Genomic DNA, 23,582 nt, shown 5'->3' on the forward strand with positions numbered 1-23,582 from the left:
TGTTTCTAAATCTCCTAATATTAAACTTAGCTGTAAAGATTCTTGTTGTAATGTGATTAAATCTGTTAAAATGTTAATCAAAAGTAAAGAGAATGATGATTTACTATTAACAATGATAAGTAAAATTGAAGACCCTAATTTACAGAAAGATTATCTTGACAAGTTTTTGAAAAACTTAACAAAAGAAGATAAGCTTAAAAGACCTAATTCTACAATAAGTTTTGAAGAAACTCTGAAAAGATTTAATAAAAATAAATCAAAAGAAATAACTGTTAATGACCTTCAACATGAAATAAAAACTGTTAAACAAGAAATAATTCAATTAAAAAATGATGATAAAACTATTAAACATGATAATGACCATCTTAAACAAGAATTGTTAATTCTAAAAATTGATAAAACTATGGATAAGCACCAATCTGATGATGATGAGCAAAAGGACGGAGATGTATCCGATCAACAGGCTTCTCCTTCTGGTAATGTTTCTGATTGTACCTTGATTAATTTGATTGATAATCAATTGTCTCTTGTTAAACATATGCTGCCTAAATGGTACACTAAAGTCAAAATCGTTGTTGCTCATGATTATGCTTTTGATGTTGTTGCTATGATTGATTCTGGTGCTGATGTTAACTGTATTCAAGAAGGACTGATTCCTTCTAAATATTTTGAAAAATTTGCTGAAAGATTAGTTTCTGCTAATGGAACTAAAATGAAAATCAAGTATGAATTAAATAATGCTCATATTTGCCATGATAATGTTTGCTTCAAAATTCCCTTTGTACTTGTTAAAAACATGACTGATAAAGTAATTCTTGGTTTGCCTTTTATTGATTCTTTGTATCCTTTTCTTACTGAAAATGATGGGATTACTACTGATCCTTTTGGACAAAAAGTAAAATTCAAATTTTGTGCAAAGTGTGAAACTCATAATATTAATAAACATCTTAACTTTATTAAACAAAAGGATAGCTCTAAGAAGGCTGGTGGACAACTCTCTACTCATTTGCTGCCAACAATAATTGCCGATTGTCACAGTGTCCTAATGAATGATAGATATCCTGATAATATGGATATCTCTCTTGTTGACTACTTGCATGACGACAAAATCCCTAGTGAAAGGTATATCTTCACCAAAGGATTTCCTATGGTTCCTACGGATGGCAAAACTCAAAAAAGCATTCTTTGCATTAGGCTTTTGACCAAGTCTTTGCTTTGGTCCAAAATTATCCGTAACATGTTATCTTCCTACAATAATATTCTCCAACACTCTTACCACAATATTCTCCAACACAATCATTGTCATCCTAACACTCATTGTCCGGCACAACCAATATATATTACTATTGACCTTTTCAAAAGCATTCTAATGATACTATTTACTCATACTTTTCAAAAGAATTTTATTGATACTATTTACTCTTACTTTTCCAAAAAATATTCTATCATACTATTAACTATGGCCAACTAGCTTAACATCCTCTCCCTTACTTGGCAGGACAAAGTAAGATTTAATACTACCACTATTAAGTGGAATATTATGATTTCTTCGGCAGAGAAGAGGGACAAGGGGAAAGCACTTGCACATGACTTTCCTCAAGACGAAAGGTTCCCAGCGGGATACCCTTTTGTAATGCATGAAGGCGCATCTTCTGGAGTAAAATCCAGTAATGCAACATCCCTTCAGGAATTTGTCCCAACAGAGGTGACATATTCCAGTGGTGATATCATATTAACTTTACAGGAAGTATTGAACACAGACTTGCAATTCCATAATGGAATCTATAGTGAATTACCAGATTCCATTAAATTCATTCTAGACAATCTTCAAGCTACCCATTCTTCAGACCACCACAAACTATTCAACAAAACCATGAGAGCACTTGAAATTCACCTTGTTAACCTTGCTACCCAAATTGTTGACCCTACTATTGAAAATGCAGCCTTTGCCGACCAGCTTTTTAATTGCCTTGTTTACGCTCAAAACTATCATGATAAATCAAACCTGCTTAGTCAACTCTTTGGCAAAGAGGAAATCCATTCAATGGATAGAAAGACTATAATGGGTACTGATTTTGCTAGATTGAGTCTAAAAAACCAATCTTTGCTTAAAAGTGCTGTTGCCAACTTGCCTCCAGAAGTACAAACTTGTATTTTTGAAAGCAAGGCTATGACTAAAGATCTTGATCTTTGCTTAAAACATTTCAAAACCCTTGTCTCAATTGCCCCTACTATTGTTGAACCTGATGGCCCTAACAGAGGCTACCTGAAAAAGAAATGGGGAAAATACTTTGGGAGCAGTCTCAGAGTACATGAAAAAACTCATCCTTTCCCTGGCCTTTTGATTAATTATGAAGATGGTTCTGATAATGATCCTTTTTGGCTTTCTCAAATGTTTGAATTTGGTTTTGTCAGACTCATCAAATTAACGAGTCATGATCAAATTAACCAGTTCCCTGATATTATCCAAAAGGCTGTTGCAAATGTTGCAGCAACCCCTTATGTTTCAATCCGACGTTGGAGTACTTTGCCCAAATGGGAAAAGAAAAATTGGATGAATGTTCAACCTTCCAAGCATCTTGTTCTTATTAATGGATATACTCACCAAGGCCAATGGTATGAAGGAAATGCTTATGTTTCCTATAAACATCCCTATGCTCTTGCTGAATGTTGGAGAAGTTACTTTAATAATCGAATTCTTGATGTCTCTGAAGAATTATGGAAAGACTACCATTTCTTTGGTTGTACAGATAGAATTTCTGTTTTTGTTAACAAACCTTATGCTTCTGCGGTCTGGCATTTACAATGGGAAGAACATGATGACCCAAGAATATTTCTCACAAGAGATCCTGTACATGAACCATTAATGTATTGTGGTTTCTGTAACCAATATTCAACTTATCATGAATATGAATGCAATGATGATCCCCCATGGGATCCCTCTCCAGAAGATCCTTATGCTGGTTACCCGTCTGATGCAACTTCTACCTAGAAGTATAGTGATTCCAATACAAGATTTCCTTATTGGATAGTTACTATTGGAAATGCTTTCCCGACAATAATGATCCCTTGTTGACTATATTGGCACCATCACTCCTCCATTATTGACTATTCCAAGATACAGGCTTTTCGAAAAGATAAAGCTATTTTGCTGATATTTTCGGCACAGCATGCCAAACTACTTTCGGTCTCAAAAAAGCTGATCCAATTCCTTCCGGATATTGCGCTCCTATTGCCCCTCACGGGTCCTGATGTGAATAGTAAAATGTCACTATTTACTTTGTACTATTTACTACTTTATTCACTTATATAAGGGGGGTTGTCCCTTATTGTTAAACTCAGAATCTTTTTCTAGGATTTCCCTTAGAACTCTCTCTAGGACCTCCTTAGATCAAGATATCTCACTGATTACACAAAGCTTGTAACTAGGAACCAGGACTAGCTTTCAAGCCTTGTACTGTTTACCCAACCTGTTGATCGCTGTAATCTTGTTGCTACTACTACTGTAAGTATTTTGATGTATATTCAATAAACAACTGCTGTTTTCAATACTTTGAATTATTTTGATATACAACTGCTTAGCTGGTTCTACCGCCTTACTTTCAATTATTATTTACTTTGAATTATTCCATATATCTGCTATCTGTTATGCTTCCGCCTTCTGCGCTGTCGTCCTTCCCCCTTTATGGTATCAGAATATATATATATATATATATATATATATTAATCAATTCTGGACAGTAGGACATGCTTGTTTAATTACAGAAAAGAGAAAACATAAACATGACGTCATAGCCTTGGCGTCACAACCTTCTTATCTTTTTTTTTTTTTTGATAGGAATACTGAGAATGATATTAATGAAAAACTTGAGATGTTACATCGTGGATAAGGGTTTGCTCTAGAAAGCAAGGCACCTCTTCAATCCATGCAATAAAATCAACAATGCTAAGAGCATGTTTTGCTAATACATGAGTCGGCCTGTTCCCTTGCCTTTTAACGTGTGAGAATTCCACCCTATAGAAGCTCAAGCTATGGTCCAGAATACCTTGTACAACTATTGAGACCGCAGATGGTGGAACAAAAGTTCCATTCAGAGCTTTGACCAAGATTAAGGAGTCACTCTCCACCATAATGTCCTGGATGCCGATATCTTTTGCAAACAACAACCCAGCCTCAATAGCCATGGATTCGGTCTTAATGGCACCTAAAGGGGTGTTCAGATTCCTGCACATCGCAGCCTCCACCCTACCCAGCTCATCTCTAACAATCACACCAACACCTACAATCCTACCATCTTTGCTGCGGTAGCTACCGCACCATCAACATTTATTTTGAACAAAGGCCGGGGTTGTGGGGACCATGCCGCGGTACTTTGCATGATAGGCTCCATGTTTGATTATGCAGTAGTGGCAACACTATATTCTTCTAAGTAGGATGCCGCCCATCTCACCAACTCGTTGCCTGTTTTCCTCTGAGCTCCTTGTCTAACTTCATTTCTGTTATGCCATATTGCCCATGCTAAAGTGACCACCCGGGCCACCCTGTCCACATCAACTTGGTCCATCATAAGCATCTTCCATATTAAATCATAGAAGGAGGACAAAGAGAGAGCACCACTCGGAAATACAATTTTTGAGCAAGCCCACACCTTACGTGCTCTTGGGCAGGTAAGGAAAGCATGCTTCGTTGTTTCGACTTCCAACCTACAACCATCACAGAGGCTGTCCTACACAACTTTCCACTTTAGGAGGTTTATCTTGGTGGGTAGAATGTCGCGACAAGCTCATCATGCGAAGTGTCTAATCTTATGTGGGAGGGGAAGGGCCCATAGCTTATTCCAAAATTGCCAACCTAGACCCAAATCCGAGCTAGCGCCTCTGTGGGGGTGTAGTGAGAGTCTTGTTGCTGTTGCATATGCACTACGGACATTGAACTTTCTGTTTGGTGACTCCGCCCATACAAGATTATCTTCCGGAATACGGGAGCTCAAGGGTATACTCTGTATGATATCATCCTCGTATGGGAGAAATAAGGGAGCCAGGACATCTAGTTTCCATCTGGCATTTTCTTGGTCTATGAGCTCCCCAACCAGAGTGTTCGGGTGTAGAAATAACCTGGGGGAAGCCACTCTGTGAGTTGGGCCTGAAGGCAGCCACCTGTCCACCCATACCCGGATGTTCCTACCGTTGCCAACTCTCCATTTAATCCCTTCCCTAACCATGGCCTGAGTAACCATGATGCTTCTCATCCGCTTTTTAACCCCACCAGAAATTCCTTATCAAACTGGTTAGGTCGTCACAAAGGGTGTCTGAAATTTTGAAGCAGCTCATTGTGTAGGTGGGGATTGCTTAAGCCATTGCCTTAATTAAGACTTCCTTGCCTGCCTTGGATATCATCTTCTCCTTCCAGCCTGCCAACTTCTTGCCCTCTTTTTCCTTTATGTCATTGAAAGAGCTACGCCTGTTCCTACCCATCAAGGAAGGTAAGCCTAAGTATTTCTCACGTTGTTTGATCACTTGTGCTTCGAATCGACCTTTAATGTCTTCGTTGATAGAGGTAGGGGTATTGTTGCTAAAGAAGAGGGAGGTTTTTTCTCTGTTCAATTGTTGACCAGAAACTTTCTCGTACACATGAAGGTCCTTCTGGAGTGCATCACATTCGGCCAAGGAAGCTTTACAAAATATGAGGTTGTCATCTGCAAAAAATAGGTGAGATAAATTGGGACCCCCACGGCACATCGAAACTCCTTTCATGTTGCCGCAAGCCACTGTATCCTTTAAAAGAGCTGAAAGCCCTTCTGCACACAGCAAGAAAAGATATGGAGATAATGGGTTTCCCTGACGGATGCCCCTTGACAGAGTAATATGGCCTCTCAGGCTACCATTAATTTTGATTGAATACGTGACAGTCCTCACACATCTCATGACCAGTCTCCTCCACCTCTGATCAAAGCCCAGCTTCTCCATAATTTTCTCCAAGCACCCCCATTCTACCCTATCGTATGCCTTACTCATATCCAGTTTAAGCGCCATCTCCCCCATTTTTCCTGTCTTCTTATTGCTAATGTGGTGCATAGTTTCGAAGGTGACAAGTACATGGTCGGTGATCAACTTGCCGTGCACAAAGCACTTTAGGTTTCACTGATGATAGAGGGAAGAATCTTTTTTAGCCTGTTTGTAATAACCTTTGATGCAATCTTATAGATGACATTGCACAGGCTTATAGGTCTGTAATCAGTCACTCTTTTAGGTTCATTGACCTTAGGAATTAATACAATGAGTTTCATAAGTTTGGGGGAGAGATACCTTGGTTTAAGAAGTTCAGGACAATCTTAGAGACCACATTCCCACAGGTAGGCCAGAAGTGCTGGTAAAACAGGGGAGGCATCCCATCCGGGCCTGGTGCTTTAAGTGGATGCATTTGCTTTAGAGCAGCCTTCACTTCTTGAACGCTGTATTCTTTGGTGAGCTGGTGATTCATGGTAGGGTTACCTTTCTTTGGACGGTAGCAAGTAGCTCCATGAATTCCATGGGGTTGTTTGATTGAAAAAGATTTTGGTAGTGTCCCATGACAATTTCCTCAACCTTCATCTCCTCTTCTTGCCACACTGCCTCATCATCAAACATACCGGTAATGAGGTTCTTCTTTTGCCTAGAGGAAGCCTTCGCATGGAAAAAACTTGTGTTCTTATCCCAACTTGGAACCAATTAAGCCTTGATCGTTGTCTCCACATTTCATCCTTCTTGTCAAGCCAACTATTCAGTTCGGACATACTTCTCAAGGCTTGGTTAGTCTCAGTTGATGAAGGTTGAAGCTCTAGCCATTCTACTTTCTTTTGGAACTCAGCCACCTTTTTACCCACATGTCCAAAAACCATTTTATTCCAGTGATCCAGACTAGACCTGCATTGATCCAGGCAGGTCTGTAATGTATTGCCTTCACTTGAACTCAATCCTTTTTGCCATGCATCAAATACCACTTGTTCACACCGTTGGTCTTTCAACCACATTGATTCAAACTGAAATATTTTCTTTTGTCTTCTGCCCCTCAGCTTAGGGACCATGCGTAACACTAGGGGGGCATGGTCTGATACCGGTGATGATAAGTGGTATAACTTTGCCAATGGAAACAACCTGACCCATTCGGGGGTGGCCAACGCTCTATCCAGCCTCTCACGTATCCGCACACCATTTGTCCTCTCGTAGTTCTAGGTAAACTTAGGACCATTGTACCTTAAATCACGCAGACCACAGGAACTTATGGTCTCATTGAAATTCGCCATTTGCTGTCTCGGCCTGACGCTACCTCCCTCCTTCTCCGAAGCACTAGTAATCTCATTTAAATCTCCAATTTTCATCCAAGGCAGCGTAGAGACACCCTTGAGATATTTAAGTTTAGCCCAGGACTCTGGGCGCTTGGCTGTGTCTAGGTTCCCGTAGAAGCCGGTAAAATGCCACCACCCCACGTCTGCCCCCCATCCACTAAAGCATTAATATGTGTTTGAGAGTACGATTGAACCATCACCGTTACCCCATCCTTCCAGTATAAAGCCAAGCCCCCGCTCTTACCAATACTTGGAACAACCAGGCCGTCCTTCATATTGCATTTTTCCTTAACCATATCCATCCAATCCTTCTTATCTAACTTAGTCTCCATGAGGAAGACTAGTTTGGAATCTTCTTTTTGAACAACCTTTTCCAAGGCGTTAACTGACAGACAGTTCCCAAGCCCCTGACAGTTCCAACTTAATAGACTCATTGTGGCCAGCGGGGCTGCCCAACAGCCTCTGTCGATCCCAAGTGCTTAGCTAACAAAGCACTGAATTGCCTAGTTTCCTCCTCCATACGCATCTTCTTTTTAATTTCTAAACTCTCATCAAATGATGTGCATGCATGCTGTTGTTTCCTTTTAACTACGTACTCTTTATCTGATTGCATGGCACCCTCCTTCGTACGTGGTACATCCTGTGCACTTAAGAGAATGCGTTTACGTGGGCTTCTCCTTGTGGCTGGATTGGACTTAATTGTGGGAGGCCCATTTTTTGTTTTTAAAGCCGCCTTATTTTTATTTTCATTTTGGTTGGGCTTAAGCAAGCCTACTATACTATCATTGGAGTTGTCAACTTGGCCCACCACGTAGGAAGACTCTGGAGAGGCACTAGTATCTTCTCTGACATAAAAATCTCCCTTATCCCTCCTTAATTCCTGTGTGCCATTAAGAACTCCCTTATCCCTCCTTAAATCCTGTGAGTCAGAATCAAAATCCAAAGGCATAGAAGTGTTGTCACGGAGAAGCTGATTTTTTCCTATGTTATCAGCGTGGATTCCGAAATCTGCAGAACTTGAGAGCGTAAACACCGGGGTGGCGTTTGCAGCGTCATTATTGTCCCTGACACAATCCTCGAAATCCGAGACTTTTTGCTGCGTTGTTGTCTCCTCAGGCCTCGTTGTACCGCCGCGGGATTGGGGAGCGCCGCTGCTCACGACGTCCATGAAGGTTTGAGCGAGGACCTCCATAGTTTCGGCCTCCCCCTCTGTTGCGCTCCCCAGCTCCCTACTGCGGGTTTCCTTTACTACCGTGGCCATGGTGGGTGTTCGGCGTTCCAACGGTGTCGTGGCTTTGGCTCTGTCACTCACTGACTTGTCAAAGCCCAGGACCTCTACCACTGATTTCTTTGCTCCGTTGAACTGAGAAGCGCGAAGCCATGGTCCATATTGCTAGTCCGTCGTTGAGAGGCTGCCTTGACTGCTCAGCCACACCACACATTCTTTGTCGTCGTGGGTGAGGCTACCACACCAATAGCACAGGTTTGGTAGCCTTTCGTATTGGCAAGAGGCCCAACCTTCCTTGTCTTGGTCCTATGACACTTGCCGACCCCTGCTTAACGACTTTGAGATGTCCACCACAATGCGAACTCGTATAAAGTTTCCTCCTTGCATCTTTGAGTTGTCCACGACCTTGTTCACCATTCCCAGAGTCGCCCCTAAGCTCAGAGCGACCTCCCTTGTCAGTAAAGAGAAAGGGAGGTCATGGACCTGTACCCAAAAAGCCGTTTTTCAGAAGTTGAGTTCCTTCACCGGCGTCCGACCATCGTATCGTTTTACCACCACTAGGTGCCTATCATATGTCCACGGCTCTCCCTGCAATACCTTCTCCACGTCCGCTTCTAGCTCAAAAGCGAAGAGAGCTATATTATCGCCGGCTGCCCTTATCTCAAAGTTTCATCGTGTTCTCCACAAGGGTTGGAATGTTTTTGCAAGGGCTTCGGTGTTTATCGCTCTACGGGTGAAGAACTTCCCCGCGCCAGAAAAAATTCAGGTAAGTGTTTTTCTTTGGACAAATCGAACTTTGATCCCTCTGCATCTGTTAGGGAGAGTTTCTTCCACCTTTGGGAAAGCTCCTCCATGAGACTGTTTCCCTGTACCCTTGAAAAATAAACCCCACTAGCCTCCTAGCAACTGTGTTGCTAAGGGGATACGACGCGTCCTTCTCCGAGGAGAAGGGACTCTTATGTTACAGGTAGGAAGCTATTTCCTAACCAGAGAACTATTCATCCATAGGTCATCACAACCTTCTTATCTAGTCCTTCCATTAAGCTTTTTCGTCCTTTATAGAAACATATTAAAATACAATTTTCCCCCCAATTTCTCATACTTGCTCACCGATTAAAACAAATAAACCACCAAAAATAATATAGAATTTAGTAACACTACGTCTACAATACTTTTTTTAACAAATTGTAGTTGATAAATATTGATTGATTTTTTTTTTCTTAAAAAAAATTGTTATTAGTTGTAATTTAAGCCTACTAATAAAATTATTTTTTTTTTACTTATTAGTAATAATTTGTTACCTAAAATTTGTTGTGAATGGAACATTACCCTATAAAATTTTATTCTCACCAATACGTAAATACAAATGACTAAAAACAAAATAAATTTTTCTTTCACTTACAGACATTTTCTACTTAACCAAACAAGCCAGATCAAGGAAAATGACTCCATGGCCATGGTAAAGGTGGACCTTGATTTTATGTGCCTTTTAAGTCTATAGACTATGGCCCAAATAACTTGGATTATTTGAGAGTATGGTTGTGACTTGTGAGTTTGAGTGTGATTTTCATTTTCTGTGTTGACAGTAAAGTTGTTTTTCTAGTTGAGTTTGTTTGACCACCCTATGAATTTTCCATGACAATTAGAAAAAAGTTTGAAACCCTCGAGTATCACATAAAATCAAGTTTCACCTTTACCATGGCCATGACCTTCCGTAGTAAGGGAGAAAATCTAAGCAAGTGAAAGAAAATTTTATTTTAGTTTTTTTAATCATTTGTTCTATTTGGTTGGTGATAAGAAAATTTTATTTTTTGTCTTGGTGGTGTGTATTTTATTTTATTTTTTTGGTTGGTAAGTAAGAGAAACTGAGGAAAAAAAATTGTTTAGTTTCTTTTTCTAAAAATTTAATTTATATCCATTCTTATTTAAATTTATTTTTTCAAAAAATGATTTTATTGTTTTAAAATAATTATAAAAAATTTATACTAATTTAATATTTTTTATATCAGTGACGGCTCTAGAAATGTTTTTTAGAATGGTCACTAAAACACTTATGTTGGTGCCCAAGGACCGAGAATGAAGTTGAAGAGTTGCAGTAATAGTGGGGGATGCCCTAAGCCACAAGTCCGAGGAGGAAGGTTGCCAGGGGAGAGGATGGGATGAGTCAAAAGGACTCTGAGGCATTCCTAGTGGGAGGAGGGATCTGATGATAGAAAATCAGAGATCATAGGGAGAGTTCCTAGTTTGAAGTAATTTGTTGCCTCCACATTACATGGTGGGTAATAGCTTTATCAGTTGCATTGATGAGGAAGTGACCTGAATAGTGCGATTCACAACTAAGCATCTCCTTCTACCACCTTCATCAGATGTTTAAAGGGGCAGGTGTCACGATGAGAATTTGGTTAGGTAAAGATGGGGGGTCAAGATGTGAAGTAGGGGAGAGTATATAAGAAAAAGAAAGTTTCCAAAGAAAGAGACTCAGACACAAGATCAAAAAAAGAAGAGTCAATATAAGAACATTGAGAGAAGAGCATGAAGAGTGTATTGTTTTGTGTAATATTGGCCTCCTCGGGCAAGCTTGCCTTAAGACATTTACCTACATATTCTTGAATACAAAGTCTTACTTCTTGATTCTCATCCTCGGGCTAAGCCCTCTCTTGTTGTTTGATTTCCCTCTCTTATAAATTTATTGATTTGAGCCTAAGTTGAACTGTATAACTCATTGTTCTAAGTAGGCCTAGGCTGTTAGATATTTAGGTCCTTACAAGTTAAATGATAAAAAAAAAATATATAAAAAGAGATAACTTAAATATATTAACGTCACAAAAAAAATGCAAATAAATAAACCATTACAATTTCCTTCTACTAACAAAGAGAAAAAGGAAAAAAAATGATTGATAAGAGATAAAACAGAAATTGAGAAGTGAGAGAGTATGAAATGATAATAGAGAAGAAAAAAATGGAGAGAGAGAGAGAGAGAGAGAGAGAGAGAGAGAGAGAAATAATACTTGTTACAATTGACCCGAGTTACTAAAGAGAGAAAAATTGTTGCGACTGCAAAGCTAAAGATAGCATAATTGTCGGCTTCATCAAGAAGAACTCATGACCACGGTATTTCTCTTGTTATCCATTTTTTTGGGAAAAATGAAATTAACGATTATTTTTATGTAAAGGATTGAACGAGTTACAAATTTGAATGATTATGTATTTTTATTTTTTAGTTTTTGAATAGGATTTTTGTTGAATTAATTTGTTCACTTGTTGTTTGGCCTAGTCTTGTTTTTTTTTTGGGTTAATAATTGTTATTATTTAAGCCTTTATTTTTTGTTTAAGGGGTTAAGGATTATGTTTAGGTCCTTTAGGGGGAGTTATTTTTGGAGTAATACTACGTTTACAACATTTTCACAACAAATCTTGTGTGACATGCTATTATTAGTGAGTAAAAAAGTGACATCAGCTTATCACATAGGATTTGTTGTGAACTTATTTGTGATCATGTTGTGGACATAGCATCTTGTTGAACCCAAATTCTTGTAATCATCAAGTCAAAGTGTTAATATTTTTTTAGGATGGTCAAAATAGGTTAGTTTAGTGTGTTTGTGTATATATATAATTTATTTTTGTAGGAAGACCCTGACTTGGATGAAAAATACTTACATAGTCCTGGAGTAGTGCTCCGAGCTTTCACATAGGGGGTGGGCTTCATAGGGGGACCAACATGTGAGGCCCACCCCTTATGTGAGAGTCCAGAGCACTGTTTTGACATAACAAACTTTGATTTTGATCATATTGAAAGTTCGGAGCATTGTTGTGATGGGTCAATATCATGTTTAAGATCTAAAAGCTAGGTTTTATTTTTTTATAAAACCTAGCTTTTAGATTTTCTTTTCCCTTAATTTTTTTTGTTTTTTATGTTTTAAGAGGAGAGAGACATAAAAGGGTAGCACAGTTACAAATTTACCCCTATTTTTAACAGAGGTGGGTAATGGGAGAGAAACAGAGTTTATCTCAGGTGAGTAAAGTGTCAATTTTTAAACTACAAGTAAGCAAAGTGTTTTTGGGAAAAACCACAGGTGGGCAAAGCGTGATTTCCCATTTTTAAATCATACATTTCTAAAATATATAATGATTTTTCATTTTTTAGAATTTAATTAGATTTAAACTTTTCGATTTTTGCACTCAATAATTCACTTGCTACAAAAGTTAAAAAAGTAGATAGGCATGTAGTGCAAAATTGGATTCTAATTGAAATCGAATTTAGAATCTAATTGGCTTTGGATTTTTATTTTATTTTTACACTCAATAACTAACTTGGCACAGAAATTTAAAATTAAATGAGACACGTAACCCACAATTGAGATTCAATTAAAATCTAATTGATTTTTTTTTTTGTGAGGGAAAATTTTAATCTATATATATATATATATATATATATATATATAAAATGACGTCTCTGAAGTTTTCACAAATTTTCACATTAGCACAATATTTAAATAAAAATATCATTTTATTTAAATAAGATTATTTTTGTTTAATCTAAACTTAATAAAAAGTGAAACTCTATCACTTTAATAAGTCTAACTTAAACTCAAACTCATCATTATTATTATTTTTAGATAATTATTTTTGTTTAATCTAAATTAAATACATTAAGACTCTGTTATTAAAAAAAACAAAAAAAAAAAAACGTTAGGACTCATAAATAGAGTCACGTTAGGATTTATCTCTCCCTTGTAAAAACCCCACGTGAAACTAACCAAAAAAAACAAATGCAACACACTTTAGCTTGAAGCTTTCCTGGAGCCCTTTTAGGTGAAGATTTCTTAGATCCTTTTAGTAAGTCACCAATCACCATTTTTATGTATTTTTAGTTTTAGTCAATTGTCCTGTTGAATTGAAGATCAATTATAAGAATATGATAAAGTACTATATATATAACCAAAATTTTTAAAACTCTCACAATTTTTCACGTAAGTATAATATTTAAATAAAATTATCATTTTATTTAAATAAATTATTTTTGTTTAGTCCAAACTTGACAAGGAGTGAAACTCTATTTTTCTAACAAGTCCAAATTAAACTCAAAATCATCATTATCATTTTTGAAAATAAATTATTTTTAATTAATCTAAAGTCTCTGAAACTCTCACAATTTTTCATATCAGCATAATATTTAAATAAAATTATTTTTGTTTAATCCAAACTTAACAAAAAGTGAAACTTTATCACTCTAACAAGTCCAACTTAAACTCAAACTTATTATTATCATTTTTTAAAACAAAATTATTTTTGTTTAATCCAAACTTAACAAGGAGTGAAATTTTATCTCTCTAACAAGTCCAACTTAAACTCAAACTCAAACATTGATAATTTATCCCCAAATTTGCGAGGTTAATCATGAATACTATAAAAGTAATGCAAACCCCAATATATATATATATATATATATATATATTTTTTTTTTTTTTTAAATCGAGTAAAGGTATGAGCTCTTCTTATATTATTTTCTTCTCTTTTACTTTGTTAAAAAAAAAGTTATTTATGGTTTTTCATATATTTTTTAAAAAGTGTTTTTTGTATGTGAACCACCAAACTCTCTTTAACCGTTTTTTACAAAATAAAAAAGTTTGAAATAGTTGAAATTATTCTTTTAAATGTAAGTCATTTTTCTCTTATATTTATCTATTGTTGAGTCATGTATAAATTTTTTTGTTTCAATAATTTTTAAGCAGTGAATCATCTAATTCTTTAATATTTTTTGGTTTTTCAGAAATTTTAATATCTGAATTTTTGAGTTATTTTTTTGCAGTATCTGATAAATTTTTTGTAAGCCATTGCATGCTCAAGTAATGACTTCTTCATCAAATTGTAACATAAATTGTGAAGTCATACAAAAACAAATCATGCAATAATGTTATTTCTTAATCAATTTAAAATTTATAAAATTATTTTAATTTATTTCATAAATAAGTAAGTTCTGTGTATAATACGGGTTAACGATTAATTTTTAATATTACTAAGTTGCGGCACAACTCATCATGTGACACAAAAATTATGAACTTTTTTCGTGGCTAGAAAAAGTGGTAGAAAAGTCGTGAATAGTACTTACACAAAGACTTGTCCCCTAAAGACTTATTAGTATTTTGGTTGGATCATATTTCACGTCACAGCCTTGGCGTCAGGTTTTTTAATTAGGGTGCGTCTCTTCTTTTAAGGACCCTGTCCTGCAAACTATTAAATAAATAGTTTTGAAAATTTTTATAGGAAATTAAAAAAGTAATAGATTTTTTTATTTATAATTTTTTCAATTTTTTTATTTTAAAATAATTAAAATAGATGATTAATGATGTCTAAATGCATCAATTATTTATTTTTTTGTGGTTAAGAAAAGTGCATTTATTAACTAGACTCAACTAATTAAACTATAATTCAACTAATTAATCATTGAAGAATTATTTCCATCTTCAAAGAAAAAATAAAAAGATATAGCCTGTGTCCGATGAAAGTTTTCACTGAATACATTAAATGATAGTCACGTGGTGAAATCCAAACATGTCCAGAAAAAATTCCCACTAAACAGAACCTATATTCAAGATAAAAAAGCTAAGGACTTGGACCTATAAAGTCAACATCCAAGGTACAACTCAAATCATCTGCTGGATCTGCCAACTGTCCAAACCGACTTCTAATATATCTATGTGAACAAAAACAACTGGTCAGTGTGGCACAGGCACATCACGTGCTTCGCATGTATTGGATTGGATCCTTCATTTCGTTGCATATGGTTAAATACAATGGATCCAGACTCCAGTACATATATGGAGGTACTACTGTACTGGACATAAATGATATCTTGTGCATTCAATTCGGACTCTATCAAATTCAATTTGCATTCAATTTGATGGATCGGCGCGTGTGTCTAGATATATATATATATATATATATATATATATATATATATATATATATATATATATATATATATTACATAAGTGATATTTTTAAAATATAAATTTAATAATAAGTTATTGAACGGTATAATATTATTTAAAATTATATGAGATTTCTCTCTGTAATAACTTTGTGTGTGTGGGGGATGAGAGGACTGCACATGCCTAAGAGAATAGTTTGATATTCGAAGAGGTCTAGATACCATTCTTTATAAAAAAAAAAAATACATATTTTATATGTTTTTAACATGCATGCTAATTTTCATGTCAATCGGATGTTATTTACCATTTAGTCCATAAATTCATTTTTTATGCATTATTTTAAACTATAAGGATTTGAATTTAAACAATTGATTGATGATATAATAATTGACCTTTGATCACTTTGAAATATCGCAAGTATAAAAAATATACAAAAATAATGTTATACAATGGTTTATTTGTCAAAATTCACATTTAATTAAAAAACTGTTAAATAGTGTAATATTACTTAAATTTACACTAGGTGTAACTTGAACCAAACTTTATATATATATATATATTTATATATATATATATATATATATATATACACATACATATATATAATTTGAGCTTGGTTGTCCATTCCCCCCCCCCCCCCCCACACAAAGTCCAAAACATTAAAGCTATATTAGCAATACCACAAGTTTTACTACGTAGGTTTCATAAATTGAAAAGATGCATGTTTAGAATTTTGACAAGTCTATCGTTGGATTATATTGTTATCAAATAAGAGATTTGATTTTTGATCTTCGCTTATACGAAAAACTAATTGGTGTCTTGATATAATGATAAAGAGCTCTCATCAGAAATGGATGACATAAGTTGAAATTATCTATTAAAAAAGAAGATCTCATAATTAAATTGATATGTTACACTAAAAACTAATTGGTGTCTTAGTATAATGATAAAGAGTTCTCATTAGAAATGGATGGCATAAGTTGAAATTATCTATTTAAAAAGAAGATCTCATAATTAAATTGATATGTTACCAATCACCAGAAGTAATTCAACTCATTTTTTTTTTTTGTTAAAGTGTCACCTCATTATCACATCAAATTGTAAGATTTTTTTTGTAGTAACTATAACATTTTGACCCAAAAAAACGAATTAATAGAATTCTAACCCAATTCCATTAAGTGAATGAAAAAAACTAAAGTTACTACGAATTTTACTACAAAAAAACTTACAAACTAATGTGATAATAATATGATTAGTATAAGTTAAACAATATAATAAGTGAATGTTTGAATAATTTTTTTTTATAAGTGACACATCAATTTGTAAAACCTTTATAGTAATATTTGTAGTATCACCAGCTCACTCTACTCTGGTGAATGAGTCGTATTAAATAGTAAGAATTAATAATATTTTTAAAATAAAAAATGAATTCAATATTATTTAAATAAAAAAATGGCATTTAAAAATTTTCACTTTATTAAGCCTCAATCTGTCTTGGGCCGGCCCTGGGCCTTGTTGGTCTTTTTTTTTTAAAAAAAAAATTCCATTTTTATATTGGCCATATACATTTCAAAATTTTCATATTCATGAAGGATCAAATTGAAAAGTGAATTAAACATTGAAAGTACATAATCAAACAAAAAATGGTCAAAATGAATATTTTGAAATATAAAGGGCCAAAATGAAAATAACCCCAATCTTTATTAAGGGCTAGAAATGTACTTTAATTATCTTATTACTACTCTCTCTCCCCCCAAGTTTCTCTTGCTGACTATTAGTCTTGTTCTTTTTTTTCAGTTTTGTTGCTAATATATATATATATATATATATATATATGGTAGCTAATGAAGGGGGGGAGGGGGGTGGCAATACAAAAAATGTGATCACCATTAGTTTATCACTTGAACTTGCTGACATAGTTTTTTTAAAGCCAAAATGGACTGTTGCTTGTTATAGATTACGTGCATGCAGTTCCTATAATTTTAAAAATAAGCACTATTGATCCCTTAGTTTAATTGCGTTAATTTTATATTGTTTTTGGATAATAGATCATTGAAGTGTTATTTTTTTTAATAACATGATTATTGAATTTTTATTAAAAATAAATTACATAATGAAAAATCACTCACCCATTTGCACATTTATATAAAAGTTTCAAAGATGCTTATTTATTTTTGATAAACCAGATATAGAAATTTAACTAATTATCAAAATGATGTATATCATACCACATTTACACTGCGCCTTAAAGCAAGTCAGGGTGCTCCTTTAACGAAATCTATTTTTTCTCAGTTTTGCATGCATATTTCTCTAAAAGTATCTGTTGGTGTTGAGTATCTCCCATCAGTGACGCAGTTCTCTCACTTTTCCATTCTTGTTTCCTACGTTATATCTTGGTCTTCCTCCTCTGTCTCTTATGCTTCTATAACTATAATTATTAATTACATGCATCACTACGTACTGTACACAGTACACGTCACAGCCTTTGCAAACTCCGGTCTGTATTTTGATCCATTAAGCACAGTTTGTAGCAGTTTTTGCCAGTGGCATTTCCAATTGCTTGGTCTTTGTGGCTTGCGTTTACTACTCTAATGACTAGTTTGGATGAAGGGGCCAGGAAAAATGAGAAATAGAGTAAAATTGGTCAGAAATCGACTCACATTTCAGCTAATATTAATACTTTCCAGTGGTTTTCTTGTTTCTGTCAACCTTGGGTGAGTGATTTACTTACTTGCATTGTGTAAATTTTTAATAAAAAACCTCAATTGTTATGTCGTTAATAAATATCATTTTTTAAACCAGTGGCTGGGTTAGAAATAATTTCTAGAGGGTGCCAAGTTAGTACATATCAATAGTTTTTAGTTCCACCTTATAAAACATGCTTTTAACGTGATTTATGGCTATAAAAACATGATTTACTATTTCTTTTAGGACTTAGGCTTTGCTTGTTAAGTTGTTATTGTTGTTTTATAAGAAAACTTCATCAAGTGAATTTTATATAATTCAAGACATGTATTTTCTTTCCCTAACTCATTGTGCAGTTATCACTTATATTATATTAATCACACTTAATCTTTTTTTAATATTTTAAATTATAGTTTTTCTTTTAAATAAATTGAAGATTACACATTAAAGTATGATAACAGTTTTAATAAACATAAAATGTATATAAATTAATTTTAGATGATAAAATATTTTATTAACAATTTTTTATATTTATTATAAAAGTGGTGTCAAAACTTTTCTAATACGTATTGATATAGTTTACCGAGAGTAAATGAATTTCATTCTTGACCAAACCCAGCAGCTCATTTATAACCCTAGTCAAGGCGCAAGGGCTATATAAAGGTGTCCATGTGAAGTGATATGTTCCCATGTAACCCATTCCACTCAAAAACGTAGTTGCTTCTCCAAAGACCTTAGTCAATGGCTCTTAACTTACTTGCTTCACTCCCTGTCTGCAATTTCACTAGACTCCCACCTATCCCATCTAAAGGTCCTATCTCACTTGTAAAATCCAGAAGTGGCATCGTTGTCCAATGCATGCCAGCCAGCAAAATATCAAATAGTCCCACTACTTTGCGGCGATCAGCAAATTACCAACCTTCCAATTGGCACTATGACTTCATTCAGTCATTGAGAAATGAATATACGGTACGCTTGTGTTACTGTTTTCATTTGTTAATTTTACTAGTGATAGTAATTGTTAATAATGGAAACTGATTATACCCATTAATGATAAACTTGTGATGTAGGGAGAATCGTGCACTAGACAAAATAATATGTTGAAGGAACAAGTGAGGATGATGCTTCACAAAGTGGTGGATCCTTTAGAGCAACTCGAGCTGATAGATATTTTGCAGAGATTGGGAATATCTTATCACTTTGAGGGAGAAATAAAGAGAATATTAGAAGGAATTTACAACAATATTGACCATGGTAGTGATACTGATACATGGAAGACGAAGAATTTATACGCCACAGCTCTTAAATTTAGACTCCTAAGACAACATGGATATATTGTGTCTCAAGGTATTAAAGCATATTAAAAAATATTGACAAGCGGTGTTTACTGTTTATGCCTAAGATAAAAATGAAGTATAATTTCTTAGATTTTGTAACTTAAGTTATCCAATTAAATTCAACTATGCATGTGGTCGTTTTGATCAATAAATTATATGATTGAATTTAATGTATTCAGAAAAAATAACATTATTGATTAATGCATCTATATATATATATATATAGTTAAATTTAATTAGAAAACCTATAAATATAATATCGAAAAACCAGTATGGAATTTTTAATGCCTAATCCTTCATTTATAGTTAACATTATTTTGTTGGTCTTCATAGAAGTTTTTAATAGTTTCATGGATGAGAGAGGAAATTTCAAAGCATGCCTTTGCGAGGATACGAAGGGTATGCTATCCTTGTATGAAGCCTCATTCCTTGCTATAGAAAATGAAAATATCTTAGATGAAGCAAGAGAATTCTCAACAAAACATCTGAAAGTACACGTCAAGAAGAATAAAGATAAAAATCTTTCTGCTTTAGTGAATCATTCCTTGGAGGTTCCACTACATTGGAGGATGCTTAGGTTGGAAGCAAGGTGGTTCATTGATATATATAGAAGAAGAGAAGACATGAACACTATCTTGCTTGAGCTTGCAGAATTGGATTTCAACATGGTACAAGCAACCCACCAAGAAGATCTAAAAGAATTGTCAAGGTACGTAAAAGCTAAGAAGCATGGGTACGTTTGGATACATGTAGAAAAGCTAGTATACGATATACTGGGGATATGTGAATTAATATATATATATATATATATATATATATATTTATATGTTAAGAATATATTAATTTAAGAGTAATAATGAATATTAAAGTAAATCCCTAATCACTAAATCATATTATGATGTTCATAATGCAAATTAAGATTCAAAAAAGTAAATAACGATAACTAGATAAATGTTCAACAATGAAGTCAATATATAAAAAATATAAATAAGAAATAAGTTAATAACCTTAGGTTTTAAGCTTTTGTTTAATTTACTAAACTTGAAAGATGCATTAATTGCTATAATTAATTATAACACTCATGTATTCTTCTTTTGTTCAAACAAAGGTGGTGGAAGAGCACAGGCCTTGCAGAAAATTTGAATTTTGTGAGGGATAGGCTATTGGAGTGTTTATTATGGACAATGGGAGTAATGTTTCAGCCACAATTTGGATATTTTAGGAGAACAATAGCAAAGTTCGGTGCACTAATAACGGCTATAGATGATATTTATGATGTATATGGCACTTTGGATGAACTGGAGTGCTTCACAAATGCTGTTGAGAGGTTTGTATCATCAATGAGGCTATGTCTCGAATGCTTTAAAGCTATCTCTAACATATAGACTTAGTGTTAACGGTACTCCGTATGATTCTAGATGGGATATCAACGCAATGGATGGGCTCCCAGAATATATGAAGATGTCTTTCTTTGCTCTACACAATTCAGTTAACGAATTGGCTTTTGATATCCTTAAGGAACAAGGATTCAACATCATTCGTTACCTTAAAAAAGTGGTATGGACTTAATTTCTAAATTCATCAATATTGATCCTTTAACATTTTTCTCTTAAACTCGTTGTGTGTTATACTAATTCAAATTCATTGTTTCACTATAATTTTTTTTAGTGGGCTGAGTTATGTAGAACTTATTTGTTGGAGGCAAAGTGGTACCACAACGGATATACTCCAAGTCTTCAAGAATACATTGAGAATGCATGGATATCAATATCAGGACCAAATTTAATGGTGCAGGCTTATTTTTGTGTCACAAATCCAATAACAAGTGAAGCCTTGGATTGCTTGGAAGAGTACCCTAACATGATCCGTTGGTCAGCATTGATTTTACGACTTGCAGATGATCTTGGAACATCTACGGTATATAAATGGATCTATTTTATAGTTCATAATATTAAACATTACAAATTTAAAGGCGTATGAAATTTTAAGTAAATAAATAATGTGACAATATGTAGTATGTACACAATTAGATATAAGAAATAAAATATGAGCCATGAAATGGATTCCCTATTAATTTCAATAGAATCCTTGTGCACAAACTGTACTAGCCTAGTTTCATTATGAATTCTTTCTAATACTTCACACTAACATGCTAACATATGTTTATATGTACATGGAAACTTAGGATGAGATAAAAAGAGGTGATGTCCCCAAATCGATCCAATGCTACATGAATGAAACTGGTGCTAGTGAAGAAGATGCTCGTGAGTACATAAGGTGTATGATTAGTGCAACATTGAAGAAGATGAATGAAGTTCGAGTTGCAAGTTCTCCCTTCTCTCAAACATATATAGATATTTCGTTCAATGTTGCAAGGATGGCTCAATTCATGTACCAACATGGAGATGGACATGGTGCTGGGAACCATGAAACTAAGGCTCATATTTTGTCATTACTTATTCAACCCATTCCATTAAATAAAAATCGATGTGATTAATTATTGATACGTAAGGATGTAGATTTGAAGGTCTAGTTTGACAATTGTAATAGTCGGAGTCGTAAGAAAAATAGTTGGTAAAGCCATTGGCTAACACCTGTCCTCTTTCTTTAATGCCCTATGTTATCCAAAACTGTTTAGTTAATGTTTTCTTTTTCCCTTTTTCCTTTTCATTTGGGCGATATATTTGATAATAATGTATTGTTGTTTTCCATTGATGAGTGTGTTTTATGGGCTAAAAGTTAATTACGTATTCCTTACTGCACTAGTAATGCCTAGCTAGTTCTTTTAAAAAAAAAAAAATCATGATATCTATACAAGCTAGTTCGCTATTGGTAGGTTTTTTTTTTTTTTTTTTTTTTTTTTGGGGATCGGAGAGCTGAAGTTACTTTCATTAAAAGATGAAAAAGACAGTACTGTGGGAACTAAAGAAATTATGTATCACATTGGAGTTGTCTCACTCTCTATAAACCTTTCAAAGTCTTCACAAGTTCTCCATTTTGTGTTGAATTATTTGGCTAATATGTGGGCAGAGCAGCCTGGTTATCCTATATATCTGAGTACATGATTCACAAGTTCTCTATTTTGTGTTGAATTATTTGGCCAACATGTGGGCAGAGCAGCCTGGTTATCCTATATATCTGAGTACATGATTAAGAGCATCACCAACAGCTTGAAAAAGTACTCTGCTCAACGCGAAAACTACCGATTATCCTTATATATTGCGAATGACTAAAAACATTAGTATTGGGCTTGTAAAAGTCCTAAAATTGTATTTTACCATCTAGAAACACTAAAAGCAAGCATTACCCTAAATGGTAATTATAAAAAAAATATGTCATTATACTACAGTAGCCTCTTACTTGGATTGTATTCTTAAATATTATTATTTTATTGTGTTTCCAATTTTTTACTAATAAAAAGAAGAGAGATAGTTTCATGTTGTATATTTTATTATGTAGATATATATTATTTTAATGTGTTATATAGAAAAATATAAGTTAAAATGTTGGATTTGTCATAAAATAGTATGGTATAATAAATAAAATAATTTTTGAAATGATAAAATAGAATTTATTGAAAATATGGGATACAGATAATCTAACCCCACACCACACCTCACGTTCTAGTGAAAAAATAGCACCATTCACATGTGATCCACTGTAGTACTGTACATGAAAGCTAGTTGTTGAAACTCTTTCATACAGCGTGTACAATTTGTGTGCTTTCGTAAAATATCAACCGGATTATGCCATGTGCTTTAGTAAAATATGAACTGAGTGCACAATTTGATTCAATGTATCTATCTCCTAGTTCGCTATGCACCTACCTATTTAGTCTATTTCTATCCTTCCAAACAGAAATCTTTACTTGTGGACATAATTTTTGCCTTGAACGGTGGAGAAAAAAAGTTAAGTTTATATGAAAGAGATTGACAGTCACTTATATTCAATCAGAAGATTTGGAATCTTTAATCACATCACTTTTTTTTCCTAACACTTTTTTTTTTTAATTTTCTTTATATTAGTAGAAGGTTGCATTAAATTTTGCAAAACTTCTATTGTGCCATGTATTTAG

At 34.2% G+C, this 23,582-nt stretch overlaps 2 protein-coding genes across 2 annotated transcripts; one reads left to right on the forward strand and one right to left on the reverse strand.

The window, feature by feature from the left end:
• Positions 1 to 3,855: 3,855 nt before the first annotated feature.
• LOC142620362 (uncharacterized) lies at positions 3,856 to 5,237 on the reverse strand. The gene is made up of 3 exons (XM_075793742.1): positions 4,849 to 5,237; positions 4,456 to 4,704; positions 3,856 to 4,309 (listed from the first exon to the last, which is right to left on the reverse strand). Exons 1-3 carry the CDS (start codon positions 5,235 to 5,237, stop codon positions 3,856 to 3,858), a joined length of 1,092 nt encoding a protein of 363 aa, XP_075649857.1.
• A 13,624-nt stretch (positions 5,238 to 18,861) lies between these two features.
• On the forward strand, positions 18,862 to 22,182 carry LOC142620560 (myrcene synthase, chloroplastic-like). The gene is made up of 7 exons (XM_075793919.1): positions 18,862 to 19,139; positions 19,241 to 19,517; positions 19,841 to 20,216; positions 20,616 to 20,834; positions 20,926 to 21,064; positions 21,176 to 21,424; positions 21,693 to 22,182. The coding sequence occupies exons 1-7, from the start codon at positions 18,912 to 18,914 to the stop codon at positions 22,002 to 22,004; spliced, it is 1,800 nt and encodes a 599-aa protein (XP_075650034.1). The 5' UTR covers positions 18,862 to 18,911; the 3' UTR covers positions 22,005 to 22,182.
• Positions 22,183 to 23,582: the final 1,400 nt, after the last annotated feature.

This window comes from Castanea sativa, chromosome 12, assembly GCF_040712315.1.
Source record: "Castanea sativa cultivar Marrone di Chiusa Pesio chromosome 12, ASM4071231v1".
In the NCBI taxonomy this organism is placed as follows: domain Eukaryota; kingdom Viridiplantae; phylum Streptophyta; class Magnoliopsida; order Fagales; family Fagaceae; genus Castanea; species Castanea sativa.

What these genes read in the sequence shown, in the direction of transcription:
- LOC142620362 (XM_075793742.1), bottom strand. Translation starts at nt 5,237, where the DNA reads ATGGTTACTCAGGCCATGGTTAGGGAAGGGATTAAATGGAGAGTTGGC. An exon ending in TCGGATTTGGGTCTAGGTTG is followed by an intron (nt 4,705 to 4,848) that starts GCAATTTTGGAA and finishes TGATGGTTGTAG; the next exon opens with GTTGGAAGTCGAAACAACGA. An exon ending in CAGAGGAAAACAGGCAACGA is followed by an intron (nt 4,310 to 4,455) that starts GTTGGTGAGATG and finishes ATGGTGCGGTAG; the next exon opens with CTACCGCAGCAAAGATGGTA.
- LOC142620560 (XM_075793919.1), top strand. Translation starts at nt 18,912, where the DNA reads ATGGCTCTTAACTTACTTGCTTCACTCCCTGTCTGCAATTTCACTAGA. An exon ending in TTCGTTACCTTAAAAAAGTG is followed by an intron (nt 21,065 to 21,175) that starts GTATGGACTTAA and finishes AATTTTTTTTAG; the next exon opens with TGGGCTGAGTTATGTAGAAC. An exon ending in ATGATCTTGGAACATCTACG is followed by an intron (nt 21,425 to 21,692) that starts GTATATAAATGG and finishes ATGGAAACTTAG; the next exon opens with GATGAGATAAAAAGAGGTGA.